The sequence below is a fragment of the Meriones unguiculatus genome, chromosome X (assembly GCF_030254825.1).
Source record: "Meriones unguiculatus strain TT.TT164.6M chromosome X, Bangor_MerUng_6.1, whole genome shotgun sequence".
Taxonomy (NCBI): domain Eukaryota; kingdom Metazoa; phylum Chordata; class Mammalia; order Rodentia; family Muridae; genus Meriones; species Meriones unguiculatus.
In genome coordinates this window covers 38,246,754-38,264,323 of record NC_083369.1, presented here as the reverse complement: position 1 = coordinate 38,264,323, position 17,570 = coordinate 38,246,754, and the positions used below count along the sequence as shown (strand labels likewise).

The 17,570-nt window shown below is 45.1% G+C and overlaps 1 protein-coding gene across 9 annotated transcripts in view; it reads right to left on the bottom strand.

The window, feature by feature from the left end:
• The window catches only part of Iqsec2 (IQ motif and Sec7 domain ArfGEF 2), an 85,886-nt gene that overhangs the window by 15,350 nt on the left and 52,966 nt on the right, over nt 1-17,570 (bottom strand). For 6 of the 9 annotated variants that reach the window (XM_060375177.1, XM_060375179.1, XM_021664332.2 and 3 more), the window contains 3 exons: nt 7,782-8,043; nt 6,608-7,009; nt 1,084-1,979 (listed from right to left, as the gene is read on the bottom strand). In XM_060375177.1, coding sequence (XP_060231160.1) covers nt 1,084-1,979; nt 6,608-7,009; nt 7,782-8,043 — 1,560 coding nt within the window. Of the gene's footprint in view, nt 1-1,083; nt 1,980-6,607; nt 7,010-7,781; nt 8,044-16,386; nt 17,122-17,570 lie in introns of those variants that run through there. The other 3 variants (XM_060375183.1, XM_060375182.1, XM_060375184.1) reach the window with 1 other exon arrangement.

Genomic DNA, 17,570 nt, shown 5'->3' with positions numbered 1-17,570 from the left:
CGTCTAGGGTGGGAACTTGAATGCCTTAGGACCTCCCATAAAACTAAAATTTGGGAGTTTGGACTTTGATGTTCTAGGTCATCTACCTGATCAACCCTGTTCTAACTGCATGACTTTGGACAACCTCTTTTACTTCTCCAGGCCTCAGTTCTTTATCTCTAAAATAAGAATGTTATTATACTACCAACCTTGTTGAGCTATTGTGAAAATTAAATATAGGTGGCAGTGTTTAACAGAATATAAAGATGTGAGTTATTACGTCAAATGCCTTCCATTATATCTAATGTTTTCTAATTACATCTTCTGTTTTCTAATTATTTTCTAATCAAATGCCACACTCTCACCCCCATTCCTAAGCACCTGGCACAGAACCAGGCACCTAGAGAGAGCTTAGTCACCATTAGTCACACTAGCCTTCCGCCAAATATGCAACCCTGCTTAAGGAAAGATGGAAAACAAAACAAAACAAAACAAAACAAAACAAAAAAAACAAAAACTGAAGCCCAAAGAAGGAACACGAGTTACCTAAGACTAGACAGTGAGTGAACAAAGGTACATTAGGGGTCCAGGTTTAGGGTTCTTTATACTTGAGATTGCCTCTCCTCTAAAAGAGGGGGATATAGGAGGGACAATGCCTAGAAGCCATTTGGGAGAGAAGTCTTGCTCAAGATCATACAAACAGGTACTGAAAGCACTATGACCTGAACTCAGACATGTTTGGGGGCTCTGTATTCTGCAACCTTGTTTTTCTTCTTTGTCTCCTATTTTATTTAGTTGTCTTTTGAGAATGGGTCTTACTCTGTAGCCTAGGCTGGCCTGATGCTCACAAATGAGCCCAAGTTATCTTCTAACTGTGGCAATCCCTTTGACTCAAGTCTATTACATGCTAAGATTTACAATCATGAACTACTACATGTACTTTCTGCCACCTTCTACTAGTCCTCGTCCTTGGACATCTGGGAAGAAATACTCTTTCACCAAATGAAGGATGGTAGAACCAAGGTCACTGCTTGGTGATAACTCCTAAAACAAGGTCCATGCAGGGTGGGAAGAGATAAGGAAACTAGAACTGAGAGCACATACTTATTGAAAAGGTTGAGGCCAATTCTGTAATGCCGCCTCTGTACCACATCATTGTTGAAGGCTGGTGAATCCCAGCTGTGCCTTGTCTCCCGCTGGTAAGTCTGCTTGCATAGGCCAGTGGCTGGAGGTTCCCTTAGGCTATCCCGAGATGAGGAGCCAGAGCTGCAGTTGATGGTCTCATTGGAGTTGCTGGAGCTCTCCAGGCTCTCATTGTCTCCACCATCAGAGTTCTCACCTGCTGCCTCACACTTTCCCAACCTCCGACCTCCAGCCACACCACTGGGCCCAGTGCCACTATTGGGGGCTGGTGGCAGGGGCCCTGGTGGGGCTGGAGCTGGACCCTCAGGGGCAGGGTAGTGTCGGTGTGGGATTGGGGCCCTGCCTGGTGGCCCCTTGTGCTTCAGGGTCCCATGGGGGCTGCAGCCATCAGCCTCATACACCAGCTGGCGGTGAACAGAGCCGCGATCTGAGCGGTCACTCAGGTCTACAGAACTGTCACTGGGAGGCTCAATGGTAAGGAGGGGAAGGTGTGCTGCCCGGAGCCTGAAATCCCGGCACTCCAAGCACCCAGGACCCCTTCGAGTGCCTTCCTCACGGCTACCATCTTCCCGGGTCCCTGGTGGCATTGGTGGAGGAGCTGGTGGGAGGGGAGCTGGTGCCCAGAACTCAGGGCGGCCTTGGGGTGGGGGCTCGGTGCTGGGTAGTCGCTCAGGTGATGGAGGAGGAACTGGGTCATCCAAGTAGAGGGGAAGGTCACTGAAAGATGTGGCTGAACTGTCCTCTTGCTGTTCCTTTGATTCCCGCTTCTCCAGTTGTGCTGACCCTGGCTCCTCAGACATAGGGCCTGATGGGTGGCAGTTCAGGGCCTCATCAATGGATTCAGCTAGAGACTTTACCTGCACACAGTGAAAGGTAAAAAAGAAAAAGGAATGATAAAAGAGGAATGGTACAAGGGTCAGAAGGCAAGAAGAGAAGGAAGAGCAGGGAAAGCTTCCTGGTGGCTCAGCCAAAAGAGCAGATCCCCTTTATTTTAAACTTTTAAAATTAATATTTGTTTATTGTCTGTGTATGAGTGTTTTGCCTGCATATATGTCTGTGCATCACATGTGGAGACCAAAAAAAGGCATCAAATCCCCTGGAATTGGAGTTACAGAGGGTTATGAGCTGGCAGTCAAACCCAGGTCCTCTGCTATCTCTCTAGCCTTTTATTATTTCTTCTATATATACACACATTTTTATTGAAAATAATTTTTTTCATATGATATATTCTGATCGCAGGTCTCCTCCCAACTCCTCCCTGATCTTCCCTACCCACCCAACCCTCTACTTTCTCTCTTTAGAAAACAGACAAACAACAACAAAAAAAAACAGAAAAATAATTTAAAAAAAGAGAAACACAAGAAACACACACAGAGACATCCAATAAAAACTCATAAAACACACAAAATTGGAAGCCATAATATACAAGCAAAATGCCAGTAAGACAAAAAAAAGTACAAACAAAGCAGTATGAGATAAGGTCTGCAAAATTACCATTGAGTTCATTGTGTTTTGTCCAGTCCCTTATTTTAACCCTTATTATTTTTTTAAAAAAAGTGTTTACAAAGAACCTCATAGATTCTTAATAGTTTATAAAATAATTTCCAGGGAGCCACTGTGGGTTCACAGAAGCCAGGACTAACAACGACATGACTGGACTAACAATGACTGGAGTATCCTTCTTGGATACTCCAGTATCTCAGTCTCCATACTGACCCAAGTCAAATAGTATCTCCTTCCTGATTCAAGCCACACTCTTGCCTCTACCATACCATTTCAACTCCCATCCAGGAAAACCCCATATTTCAGTTTCCTCCCAGAGCTCTCTGTGTGAAACTCTCTTACGAAATCCATAATATTTACTCTTGAAAATCTGAACTACACCTAGTAACTCTGTCTCCCTGTGTACCCAGCTTCCAAACTGACCCCCAATAATCTCTTCTTCCTGGTATTCATAACATTGCACTAGAGTTGGTATGTGTGGCTCACCACACACTGTAGAAGTGAAGGTATATTGTTTCTGGGAGGAGCCTGTCAAATATTGCAAACTTTGTCTTCCACGCTCTTTGCCTTTTACTCGTTCAGACTTCTCACCTACTGGGAAGCTACACTGTGAACAGTCCTAAGGGAGAGGAACTGCCAACAAAGGATTTACTGAGCATGGAAGCAGACCTGCCAGCCCCAGTCCAGTCTGCTGAGATTGGGTCCTACACAGCTTGACAGTAGCCTCCGAAGAGACCTGGAAGCAGAATCATTGAGCCACAGCCCTCACAGCTTCCTGGCCCTCAGAAACAGCATGAGATAATGTTTGCTGTTGTTGTATGGTGGTACACACCTGTAATGATAGTACTCCAGTAAGCCGGGAGGACCTCAAGTTCAAGGCCAGCCCGAGCTATACAGTGCTACTCTGTTCAGAAAAAAAAAGAAAGAAAAGAGAGAGTTTGCTGTTTAAACTCAGTTCTAATCTCAGGTTTTAAACTTTGTTATTACTGTATGCATGCACCCATGATGTGTGGGTGTAGGTACATAAGCCACACCATGTGTGTAGAGTCAGAGGACAACTTTGTGGCATTTCTTCCTCTTTCCACTGTTATATAGGTTCTATAGTTTGAATTCAGATCACCAGACAAGCCCACCGAGTACCTCAACTCACTGAGCCATCTTACTGGCCACTAAGGTCAGTATTCAATTACTAAAAATTTTGGAGTAGTTTTCTGTACAGCAATAGGTATTATACATCCCCTCCTCAACTGATTTAGCACTGAGTGCTAGGATCAGGCCTCCTTCTTCTATCTTTTCCATCAGATGGCATTATCCTATTCTTTAGTCTTCCCTTGAGGGATAGGTACAAGTCCAGTTGGTATTTTAGATCAGCTACCACTTGACACAGAAAATATGCTTATTTATCATATGAATGAATGGGTGCATGATACAGACCTTCCCTTCATTACTTCTTTCCTTCCCTCCATTTTACTAGCCTCAGAGAAGCAAGTATAGACCAATGACAAGCTTAGATAACAGAGTTTAGATCACAGTTATTTCTTCTTTTATAAAGCTTCATTCATTCAACAATTTATACCAAGTACTTCCTTTGTTTTAGGGAGAAAAAAAAAAAAAAACAACTAACTTAGCAGTTACCAAATACCAGGTACTTTCATGTATGTTACCTAGTTGAAATGCATTTCACAACAGCTCTAAAATAGCACTAAGTAGAAAGCTACCTTCCTTTTGCTGATTAAAATAATGAAGCTATGCGGCTGGGAGCTGGCACAGCTGTGATTTTTACCTAGAGCCATTCTGAAATGTCCTCAGCTTAGAATGATCTCTCATCCTACTAATTGCCATGTCCATTCCCAACATTCCATGTCTTTAATGATGTAAACACTAAATGCCTGAGCAAATAATGTCCTGTAATCCCAGCACAGGGAGGAAGCACTGGCAGGCGGATCTCTGTGTGTTCGAGGCCAGCCTGGTCTACAAAGTGAGTCCAGGACAGCCAAGGCTATACAGAGAAACCCTGTAAAAACAACAACAACAACAACAACAACAATAACAAAATCCCAACCCCAACATCTCTAAGTAGCTACATCTTTTCAGTCATGTAAAGCCTAGTTACAATGCTATTTTCTCCAAGAAACTGATGGTTCTCCCAGAATCCCGTCTGGTTCTGAGCACATTCTATTTTAGCAGATAATCATACACCTATACGCTTCTGCTGTCTACTAGACTGGAAGATCCTTAAGAATATGTACCAGAGCACATGCCTCCATCTCAGGCTCCTCCTTTATAAAACAAGGAAACGTATCTCTACCTCACAGATCTGTTGTGAAGCATAGAGAGTACCCGGCACCCAGCAGGTGCTCCTTATGTTACTAAAGCCTTTATTTGATATATATCAAGTTTCAAACAGTGGGAACTTTCTGTATTCTTATTTGTCCCATATATTCTTATTTTATTGCATTTATTGTATGTGTGTGTGCTTGTATATCACAGCACATATGTGCACGTGAAAGGAAAACTTTGAAGAATCATTACTCTGGGCTGGAGAGTTGGCTCAGCTGTTGCCTTAGTTACCTTTCTAGCCCAAAATTTCAAACTCCTTCCACAATCCTCCCCCAAACATGGTCAGGTCTGTCACAGCAATGTCTCATGGACCTCATACCAACTTATGTTTTAGTTAGGATTTCTATTACTGTGATGAAACACCATGACCAAAATCAACCTGGGGAGGAAAATGTTTATTTCAGCTGACAGCTTGTAGTCCAACATCCAAGGAAGTCAGGCCAGAAACTCAAAGCAGACACCTGGAGGCAAAAGTTGATGCTGAGGCCATGGAGGAATGCTGCTTATTGGCTTGCTCCCCACAGCTGCCTCAGCCTGCTTTCTTATAGCATCCAAGTGCCAACAGCCCACGATAGCAACACCCACAGTGAGCTGGACCCTCCCACATCAATCATCAACCAAGAAAATGTACCAAAGGCTTGCCCACAGGCCAATCTGATATGAGTGGGCATTTTCTGAAATTAGGGTTCCTCTTCCAAAATGACTCTATCTGTGCCAAACTGATGGAAAACTAGCAGCACAGCAGTTAAGAGCGCATGTTACTCTTGCAGAGGACCCAAGTTCACTTCCCAGCACCCACATGGTGGCTCACAATCATACATAATTCTAGTTTCATGGAACTAGATGCCCTCTTTTGAATACAACAGGTATCAGGTATGCACAGGGTACACATATATACATGTAGGCAAAATACCCAAACATATAAAATAAACTAAACAATCCTTTTTATAAATCAAATTTTGAGGACTAGAGAGATGGCTCAGTGGTTAAGAATATATACTGCTTTTGCAGAGGACCTGAGTTTGGTTCCCAGCACCTATGCCAGATGATACCTTACAACTGCCTTCAACTCTAGCTCTAGGGGACCGAACATCATTTTCTGGCCTCCTTGGGCACCTGTACACATGTGGCATGCACACAAAGATACACAACATAAAAATAACATTTAAAATAAAGAATCTGTTCTTCCTTCCATAGGGTGGGTTTTGGGGAATCAAACTTAGGTCTTTGGCCCTATGCACCCATGTTCTAACATGCTTGCTTTAGCAATGTAGTTTTGTTGTAACAGTGCTGGAGATGAAACACAGGACCTGGCACATGCTACGCAAATGCTCTACTACTGAGGCACATCCCTGCCCTTGGGTTTGTTCTTTTTGTTTGTTTGTTTGTTTGGGTGTTTTGGTGTTTTTTTTGACACAGGTGTCCCCAATGCTCCTACCTCAGTCTCCCCAGCACTTTGATTATACACTCAGCTGTATTTTTGTTCTCATGTTAACAATTCTCTCTCATCAGTCTCAGTTAAAATCACTGGTATTTGTTGCTATTAAGTGCTTAGTAGTACAGTTTGGAAAATAAATAAAAGACAGTAAAAACAGCCAGAGCCTAGGAATGGAGAAGAAAAGGCCCTTACAGGGCTCCTGACCTGTTTGGAGAAGGAGTCCTCGAGCTCTGTGATGTCATTAGAAAACTCTCCAGATGTGGTAACTGAACTTCCACCACCATCGATGCCCCCACCACAGGAGCCTCCATAGGGGAGGCCCCGTTCAAGCCGGTGGCTCCGGGCACCAGCCATGGCACCCTCATCCAGCGAGGCAGGCTTGCCCTCGAAGTATGCAGGGTTCTGTGCTTTCTCGTACTCTTCAAAAGAGAACTGCATCCTCATGTTGGACAAGATGATGCGGCGGGACATGCGGCTCTCTGAAGCTGAGCTGCGCAGCCGCTCAAAGTTCTTATTCATACGGTACTGGCGAAAGGCTGTCTGGATGGTCCTGGCAGCCCTGCGGCTCAGGAAGGAGCCCCCATACTTCCTCTCCAGCATTTCCACCTGTCAGAGGAACAAGTTCAGAAAGTTGCCAGAGCCTCATGGCCTTGGTCTTCAACCATATCCCATCTAAGTCACAACTAACTGCTGGACATAATGATGTGCTATGTGCTCAGTGTTTTCTCATTTGTACTCACAAGATACATACAAGAAGAATTATTTAAAGTCAGAAAAAGCTTAGAGAAGCAAAAAAAAAAAAAAAAAAGAAAGAAAAGAAACAGTAATGAAGAGTAGGAAGTTGAAGAAAGAATCAGAAAAGCAGAGGAAAGCAGGAAGGAAGGAAAGAAGGGAGAAGGGTGAGGGAGGATTCACATATAGTCCAAACATTTTGGCATAGCAATAACTAATGTGTTGATAACCCTTCCAGGCTTTATGTTTCTTAAATCTTGTATTGTCCCCCCATCCCTCCCCTCTTTTCTCTCTTTTCCACCCCTAGACAGTGTGTTGCACCATACTGTGAATTTGTCAAGTTATTTGTGTGCCTCCCCTCCCCTTAGATTGCATGTCTTTGAAAGCTGGATGCAGGTCTCATTCATCTTCTGGACAAGATGTTTGCTCAATAATGTTTGCTGGGTGAACAGGAGACTCATTGCATGTGCAGTGTGTGTTGTGAATCACCTGTACAGTGATGGGCCCTGGAGCCAGTCTTCTCCAGATCCAGCCTTACTGTCCCTCCCTGAATACCACCCTCAAGTGCCACACCCCACCTCCTCCCCCCCCTTTGGCCTTTTCTGTATCCCACTCCCATTATCAAGCAGAGCCATCTCTTCTGCACCTTCTTGTCCTGCAGGTCTGTGGAGAGTTCATAGCTGTCTGACAGGGCCTTGGAGCGCTTTATCTCCTCCTCCTCCTGCTTCCTCAAGGCGACACTGGCTGGCTGGAGGCGTGCCCTCTGAGCCCAAGGAAGGCCCACCCCAGCAGGGGGGCCACCCATGTGGCTGCTGGTGGGGGGCAGCTGGCTCAGCCGGTAGGGGGGTTGGCTCCCAGGACTATCAACCGCTGTGCTCAGGTCACTGCCTGGGGTATCACCCTCCACACTGTGGAGATGAGATAAAATGAGCCAGGATGTGGCAACAGGAGAGAGGCTTGCTAGGCCTATCTGAGTGAGTACACTAGATCCTGCCCCCAACCCCATCTTCTCCCAGTTCCTCAGATTCCTAGGAAGCCCAACATTTAAAAGACCTTCGATCTGCCTCCTCACAGCCTTCACAGTTTCTTCCCTCAAGTGCCCTTATTTATCTTCATTGCATTTCAGTCCCTTCCCTTTGGAGCTCCATTATCCGTAATTCCATTCTGAGATACTGGTCCCTCAAGGGTGTCTTCTCACAACCCACTGCCCCTCACAATCTGATTCAGTCACAACCTTATTCCTAGTCACCCACTCCTGTCCCTAGTAGCTCCAGCCTCACATCTTTCTTCCCCTGATGGCCTAGTTGTTCCCTCTCCAGACTTCTCCCAGCTCTAGACCCTCATAACCCCATGCAGTGATTTTCCTTGTAGTGCTATTCCCAGAACTACCCCAGACCAGTTCCGTTGACATATCGCCCCTCCCAGTCATGTTGGATGATTCCTGCCCATCCAGGTTCTCCCCTTCCCCCACCCAGCCCTGCCCCTGTGCCCTGCCCCTGCCCTTAGCAGCCTGGAGTCCAGGCCTGGCAGTTCCCAGGGTTCCCAGGCTGTGGCTGCGGCTGCGGCTGCTGCTGCTGCTGCTGTTAGTGCTGCTGCTGGTGTTGCTGCTGCTGCTGGTGAGAGGGCAGGGTGAAGGCACAGGCTGGGCCACAGTGGGAAGTGCCTCCCATTCAGCATCCTCACAGGTAAAGAGCTGCCCTGCGGGGAAGCTTCCTTTTTCTCCTCATGTCCTCCTTTGCTCAGGGGAGGAAGGCAGGGGGTTCTCAAGCAGAAAGGTAGCAGGAGCTGGGTCCCAGGTCTTGCCTGCTGGGGTTATCTAGAGCTGTTGTTCTGCCAGATCTGCTCCCACAGTGCCATGGCAACCGGGCTGCCAGGGAACCCAGGTGGCAGCAGAGCTCCAGGGCATGCTGAGAAGCACAGAGGTGGGGAGAACCAGGAAGCCTGAGGCATGGAGGAGGTTGTGGGAGAATGGGTATGGCTGGGACTAAAAGAATGATTTTTTTTTTTTTAAATTGGGGAAGTAGTATTTGCTGGAGGGGCTCTTGGATAGTAAAAGAATTAAAGGGCCACTCCTCAGTCTCTATTGAGAAAGGACAGAGGACAAGGCAATGGCAAACTGGGGAGGGGGTGTTGGGGGGTTGGGAGGGGTTAACTACTAGCACAAGAGCTTATGCTGGCTGGGGCCTGTCAGTCTTCCATGCTGGAGGTCAGGGGTAGTAGAGCTGGGCTCTGCCCTTGAGGGAACTCTCACTCACTGTTCATCCTCCACCCTCCCAAGCACTACTCAGAAGGAGAGTGAAGGACAGCTTTCCACCCTAAAGTTTCTTTTTCTTGGACCTCAGAGGCCCCAATGCCACCCTCCACAGGTTAGACCCAGCCCAGCATCAAAGACACTCCTCTTGTCTCCCTCAAGACACTCCCTCTTGTCTCAGCATTCTCTCAAACATCTCATTTCATTTCATCACATTTCAAACCCAGCTTTGATCAACTATCTTTTCTATCCACAAAACAGCCACAGTTCTCACTGCCTACAAGTTAGTCCAACTTTCAATCATTCTGGCATTGAAGGCCTCTAAAAGTTCAACAAACAATGCTTCTAGAATACTTAGTATTTAGGTACCATTCTTAGCAGTTTGTACTTAATAACTTGGTTGCTCTTTCTAAATAACACTATGAGGTTGTTCTCTTTCTTCATTTTATATAGAAAACAAAGCCTAGAGAGGTTAGCTATCAAGCAGGATTCAAATCCAGGCGGTGTGACTCAATCATTAAGCAACCCCTTAATCTAATTTACTCTACCCAGATTCTGTTTCTCTGAAATGTTCCTCAGGCCCCTACCTCCCAAACTACTTATCTATTCCTAATGCTATCCCCAACATTTCTTCTAGTGCAATCTGAAATGTTCCACACACTAGTTCTGTTAAGATTCAAGGCATGTGCCCTTATTGAGGATGCCCCCTTGAATCTTGCAATCTGACAGAAATTACTGCTGATCTTGCTCAGAACTACTATCTTTTCACATGACTCTTTTTTCTGGAACAGATTAGCTTTGGCAAAGAGTGCATGACTCTCAGTATCCCAGCACAGGAAGAGAATTTGGTAATCTCCTATCTGGCTGGCACAGGGTATAGAGCCTAGACCAGAGTAGGTGTTTCTGGCCTGAGGAAGTCAGTTAATGTTCTTGATGGCTAATCTAATAGAACTCTCACCCAATTTTTTACAACAAACTTCAGTTTTATTTGCAAATCTCTTCTCTATGCTGTGGACAGAGAGAATGTTGAAACATACAAATTAGCCCATCTTGCCTTCTCATCCAACCTTTTCACAGCTTTCCGTAATTCACTCAATAAACAACAGCCAAGTACTTCCTGTGTGTCAGGCACAGCACTAAGCACAGAGAATACAATAACAATCAAAGCCACAAAATTATTTCTTCAGGAAGATGATATTATAGTGAGGGAAACATACCAGAATGAAAGAAAGAAAGAAAGAAAGAAAGAAAGAAAGAAAGAAAGAAAGAAAGGAAGGAAGGAAGGAAGGAAGGAAGGAAGGAAGGAAGGAAGGAAGGAAGAAAGAAAGAAAGAAAGAAAGAAGGAAGGAAAGAAAGAAAGAAAGAAAGAAAGAAAGAAAGAAGGAAAGAAAGGAAGGAAGGAAGGAAGGAAGGAAGGAAGGAAGGAAGGAAGGAAGCTATCATTTCAAGTAGAAATAAGTGTTAAGACGGAAAATAAAGCAGAGTGCCAAAGAGTGCTATTTTAAGTGTGGTGTGTGTGTGTGTGTTTAAGAGAGAGAAAGGCAAAGGCGGGCTAGAGACAGAGACAGACTAGGGGTAGAACTCAGAAAATTATGCAGGCTATGCAAGGTCTTTACAACTGAGCCATGAACCCAGGCAAAAGTGCTATTTTAAATGTGGTGTACAGGAAAGCCTGGGATGGGGGCAGAACCCTGAGGGAAATGAGGGAGTGAGCTGTGGAGGTGATTAAGGCAAGAAAGTCGAGTCAACAAAACAAGTCTTCATGTTTAAAGATCAATTAAAAGATAGTAAAGTCAGAAGTTAGTGAAAAAGAGACAGTAATGAGAGGGATGAGACAGGTGATGAGAGTTGTACTAGTTAATTTTTGTTAACTTGACACAAGATAGAGTCACCTGGAAATGGGGAGCTTCAGCCACTAGATTGGCTTGTGGGCATGTGTGTGGGTATTTTCTTGGTTAGTAATTGATGAGGGAGGGCTCAGCCCACTGTGGATGGTACCACCCTGGGAAGGTGGTCCTGGGGTATACAAGAAAGCAGAGTAAGCCATGAAAAGCAAGCCAGCAAGCAGCATGGTCCCTGCCTTCAGGTTTCTGTCCTGAGTTCCTGCTCTGACTTCCCTGATGATGAACTGTTAGCTGGAAGTGTAACATGAAATAAAGCCTCCCCCCCCCCCCCGCCAAGTTGCTTGTGCCCTGTGATTTATTACAGCAACAAAAAGCAGACTAACACAAGGGGCACTGAGCCTATCATAAAAACTTTTGATCTGATTGAGATGAACATAGGAGGGATGTAACCTAATATCGTCAATAAAACAGCTTCCAGCTTCCTTACCTGTCCTGAGCCCTATCCCACACCTAAACCTGGCTACCTTCTGTTCACACTTCAACATTTAGTTCAGGTGTGCCCTTTCACACCTGCTTGCCTCCTTCACACATGTTGCCTTAAATATACACCCCTCCTTTATGTACAACTCTACATTCATCCCTGCTCCTTGCAATTCCCTGCAACAGGCACTGTTTCCTCCTTCATAGTGAAAAGAGGTAAGAGTTAATATAAGTGTAACTCAAGGCCACACATAGCTTATTAAGTAAGAAAGCCAAGATGCAAACTCAGAGCTCAGATTGCCCTCTAATGATATTTCAGTGCCTCTCCTATTCCCAGCCCTGTGCTGCTACAGACTCTTTACTCCTTGGTAATTCCTCTCTTGAGAACTTACCCATTTTGACTGCAATCACAGTTGCAAGAATTGTAGGGTGGCAGCACAGCCTCCCATTGGAGAGACTGGACACACACACACACAAAGGAGATTACTTAAGGGGTTGCTTCTGCTATCATACATATTGAAGAATCTGGGGCTGGAGGTGTGGAACCCCTCAACACTTTAGCAACAGGCCAATCACATGGAACTCCCCAAACACACACACGTGGATAAATATAACATCATAGACACATACAAAGGTTAACAAATCTAGAAAGAAATATATACATCCACAGTCACATGATGTAGACATGAATACACGTAGATACAAATACACATTGCATGCTGGACTATTCTTTAGTGGTAAATAAGAGCACAGAAGGGGGAAATAAACCATGCCACACCACAGAACAAAGTAGAAAGCTATCAGGGCTGGGGAATACAGGAAGTGATGGGGGAGTAAAGGAGAGAAATTCCTTCTGCTTGGGGGTGGCTGAGCAGAATAAAAATAAACTGGCACTTAACTATGCACCTACCCCGTGTCAGGCATTTTCCACACATTATTTAATCTTCATGGCAAACACAAAGGAGGAATTAGGATTCCTGTTTTACAGAGGAAGAAAACAGCTCTAAGAGGGAAAATGACTAACAAAGGTCACAGAGCTAGCAACTGGCATGATGGGGATTCAGACTCAAAGCCTGTACTGGCCCTCCTGCTGTCTTGAATTCTTCCTGGGAGAGGAAGCTCATGGACTGTGCTTTGCATAGGAAGAGCTAGGATAGATGAAAGTAGAGAAATCTTGTAAGCCAAGGCTCTAAGATGAGGGGAAGCAGGTTAGAATGCCTTCTAGGGACTTGAGGGGGGCCTGCCCATGACAGATGGTAGGGCACTGACCCTCCCCAGATGCTACTACTGTTTACTGTGGGGGGGGTCTTCTCTCCCTCCTTCTCTTTATCGGTACTGCCTGGAGCCAGGAATTCAGCAGGGAATGGGAATCAGATGCAGTTGCCATGGAAATGAATGGAGGCTGTTGCTATAGATACCATAAGATGAGGGCAAGAGGAAAGGAAGGTTGCTGTAAACTATCCCCATGAAAAGTTAGGTTGGAAAGGGAATGGACTGGAAGTGAGATACAAGAAAATAAGGGGGTAAAGGTATGTGGATAGAACCAAAGGCTTTAAGGATCTAGAAGGAAAAGGCTGGGCTGGCAAGAGTAGCAGGGTACACTAAGGAGCAGCAGCCACTGCCTCTGACAGCTCTTCTGATGTTTTTGTTTTGTTTTGTTATGTTATGTTATGTTTTGGCTGTCCAACCAGTGCCATGGACAGTCCAATCCCAAACCCAGCCTGGATTAGCTAATAGCTAACTCCTGAGGGCTGACCAGGTAGACAGTGGAAAAAAGATTCTGGGAGCCAAAAGACCTGGGTTGGAATTCTGGATCTGCTCATTTGCAACCCTAGAACAATATTGGTTGGAACTTATTTATTCTTTTCACTACGCCTAGCAACTGTGCAAAGGGTGACTTTTATTCCCAAAGCAGTTATAACATAGGTGGGAATCTAAGGCACAGAGAGATGAACTCAGTTGCAAAAAGTCTCCAAACTAAGTAGTGGAGGAGCCAAGACTCAGAAGAAAGCATATCTGAGCACACGAGGCTACTAATATGGCTGAGTGGCAGAGCATCTGCCTAGCATCTCCAGGTTCTGGGTTCAATCTCTACCTCTACATACACAAAACAATAAATCTATATAGGAAGCTCATGCTCTTCCCGTCCCCTTCCATAGTGGAGTCCTTGCACTATTCATCTCTCCATTTCTTCCCATACTGGCACACAATGGAATAGCCCCCTGGTGGAGTGGTAAGTGAAGAAGCAGGAAAGCCTGGAGTTAGATGGGAAAAGCTCCTGCACTTAAGAACAATGACTCATGGATTTGTACAGAAGGTTCACAGAGTTGGAGTTAACTTTGCAAACAAGTTTTAAGAATCATCCAATCCCATTGATCCAAGTGAAGCCCAGAGAGTGAAAGTGACTTTCTGTTGAAAATTTCCCTATCTTCTAGGCAGAAGTAGCACTTTGAGACCCATGCCATCCCCACCCTCACCACTTCCTATTGCCTCTCACTCTGCTCTGTAATGTTCCAAACAGGGAACAACAACAGGCTACTTGCAATTCCCCTATAGCAAGCTCATACATCACCTTTCTGGGCTTGCACTCAAAAAGACTTGCTTTATTTTTCTTGTCCAAATTGTCCTTTCTTCTTTTCACCTGTCGACTTAACTGGCCTAGATGAACTCATCTTCATTTAGTGGACCCTGAGCAGGCAGAATCTCCAGAAAAGTCAGTTCTGACTCACTTTCACCCTCCCAGAAACCAACAAGATCAAGTACGGTCTCCTCTATGTCTCATGCACACCCATCTTATGGTGGCCTTTACTACCAGTTAACATGTGAGTCTGTCTTGAAGTATGCATTGTCCACTTTTGATCCCCATATCTCTTTTCCAAGAGTAGTGGCCTGGCATGATTCTCTTTCATGGAGCTATTATACCAGGTCAGGACCTAGCATACCTCACTCAGCTACCTTGTACCCTAACTCCACAGGTATCATAATGTCTGTATGTGTGTAAGCATCTGCCTGATAGCTGTTACCCTAAGAACCACAGCCCCATGTTTAAAAGTCAACCATATTTTGCCCTTGTGATTAAATTCCCTGGGCACATACATAGAGACTTCCAGGTACAGAAAGCCAGACCTCATGCAGAAACCTCATATTCTCAGAATTCCTCATGCCCACTTTCACGTCATCACATTCCCTTAGATATACAAGAGCTCACACAGTCTCTCAGTACTGAGACCTCTGTAGCCTGTCACACACACATGCATACAGATGTACAGACACATGGAGGCATCTTTATCTCATAATGGATATAAATCTGCTCCCTTCCCACAGCACACACTTCTCTGTTTGATCCAGCCAATTTAGTTGGCCAAACAGGAGTTAGAACTCTTACAGTCCCAGGATGACTGTCCGTCCTTGACTTGTCTTCCTTCATTCAGCTAACCCCCGCCCACCTCCTTCTGTTTCCACTCAAATAAAGTATACATGATGTTCTCCCAGTCACAGGTCACCTAGACTCACATATCTTGGAGAGACACTTGAACAGAGTAATTACTCACCATTCCCCAACTTGATGCTGGAGCATGCCAGTGGGTTTTCCCCCATATGGTCCCTATTCTCTGAAATGTATTTTCACCTCTTGCCATCTAATCAAATCTTTCATAATACTTGAGACCCAGTTTTTACCCTTCTTCCTATAGCAAGACCTCCTGGATCCTACCACTCCCCATCCACTATTTCATTTCCTAACATATCATGGAAGGAGGAGCACAAAGTCATGAAGACTACTGTCTTCTCTCCCAACAGTACTCCTAAAAGCAGTGGTTCTCAACCTTCCTAATGCTGTGACCCTTTAATATAGTTTCTAATGTTATGGTGACCCTCAACTATAGAATTATTTTTGTTGCTACTTCATAACTATAATTTTGCAATTGTTATGAAACATAATATAAATATGTGATATGCAGATGGTCTTAGGCAACTCCTGTGAAAGGCTCATTTGAACTCCCAAAAGGGTCATGACCTACAGGTTGAGAATCCCTGCTTTAAAGAACTTACAGCCAGATCAAGAAGATGTTTATAGTCATGTTGGGCTTCTTCTCAGAGATCCTAAAGTTACAGTATCAGAATCAAGGAATCCTAATATCACAGAATATTACAATCATATCATCAGAATTTTTAATGGTAGAATTATGAAATCTAAAAAATCACAGGATTGTGGGATCCAAGTATCATAACACTGTAGAGAGAGGAGTCACAGAACTGCATGAACTATGTCCCAGAATCATTGTATCTTCAAAGTTCATAATTATAGCTTCTTAAAATGGTAGCATCTCAGATTCAGAATGTCAGAGCTGGAAGAACTCTAAGTGACCCTGGTCAAACCACCCTTCCCATTTTCCAGATGAGAAAACTATGTATCATAGAAGTTGAGGGCCATGTTCAAGATTAACCAGTTCCAAAGATGCCTCAGGCTAGTGCACTAGAGAAGGTAACAGGTGTGTTCATGTTGGGAGACATTCATACATTTATTTATTGAATGGCTTTTAGGCAATGATAAGCCACAAATCAAACCCTACTCTGTCTTCCAGCCCATTACCAGCCCTGGATAGGAAAGAAGGCAGAGTTCTGGTGGGGATGGAGAGAGGGAGATGGGGTGAGGTGGAACATACATCAGACAGAGAGAAGAGATCAGCTTTTATTGATGGAAATTTCTTTATACATAGCAACACACATGCTGAAAGGCCTTTTTCTCCTGATCATGTTTACAGAGCGCTACGGGCGTGATAGGGTTGGGGAGAGGGTATGAGGTGAGGCCTTCAAGCAGTGGAGAAAATGGCAGCTATGGCCACACCAAGGGAATGAGTGACAGAGAACTAGGCAGGCTGGGTTCCTGCTCCCGTCTGGTCCTCTGGGCCCTAGGCACCCTGCATCTCTGTTTGTGCTCACAGAGGACAGAGGTAGGTCCTTGGGGTGTCATTTGGAGACCTCTCCAGTAGTAACAGGCTCCAGGGTGCCTGGGAAGTGGGTATACGGGTGCAAGAGGGTCCAGGTTCCAAGCTTCAAGCTCCAAGCTCTGCTTCTCCCATATTTTAGTAAAATCTAGGACTCCAGCTCTTTAATTCAGGGGCTAGAGCCTAAGGGAGACAGCAGGGGTAGGGAGGAATTCCAAGAAGGAGGTAGGGGAAGAAAGAGCATGATGCTTGCCCATCTGGTTCCTGAAGCAGGGGGCAGGGTCCCATGAGGGATCCACAGAGGCAGGGGTGGGGGCTGGTTAAGGCTTTTGCTTCTGCATAGAAAATGGCCCTTGTCCTCTCAGTTACCGAGAGGAGGGACTACTGCATTCGGAGGCCGGACAGCAGAACTGGTGAGCGTCTTCCTCTTCCTCTTCCTCAGTTTCCTCCTCCTCCTCCTCTTCCCTGGGGCCAGGAAGGGCAGGGTAGAGGCCACAGGCAGGGGTGACAGAGAGAGGCAAAGACATTAGTTTGCAGAGAAGGGGAGATACATGAAGGGCCAGAACTGGGAGGTTGGGCTAGGATGGGGAAGCCAGTATGACACATTATCCAAGGCCACATTCAACTCAGTCTCTAAGGAGCCTATGTCTGGTCCCCTTGTGGAATAGCCCTCCCAACCCAGACTTAATCTTAGGGTCACCTTCACAGTATAGAAACACAATTTCTGACTCTGATAGGTGCCCGACCTTAATTTTCCTATAAATAATAGCAACTTGTTTTATGCTAGAACTTTGAATAGATCATCTCATCTAACCCTTGCAACAGTTTTGCAAAAGCATCATTTTAGAAACAATGCTTAATCTCAGAGAAGTTAGATAAGTTGGCCATAAAATACAGTCAGGATTTAATTCAGA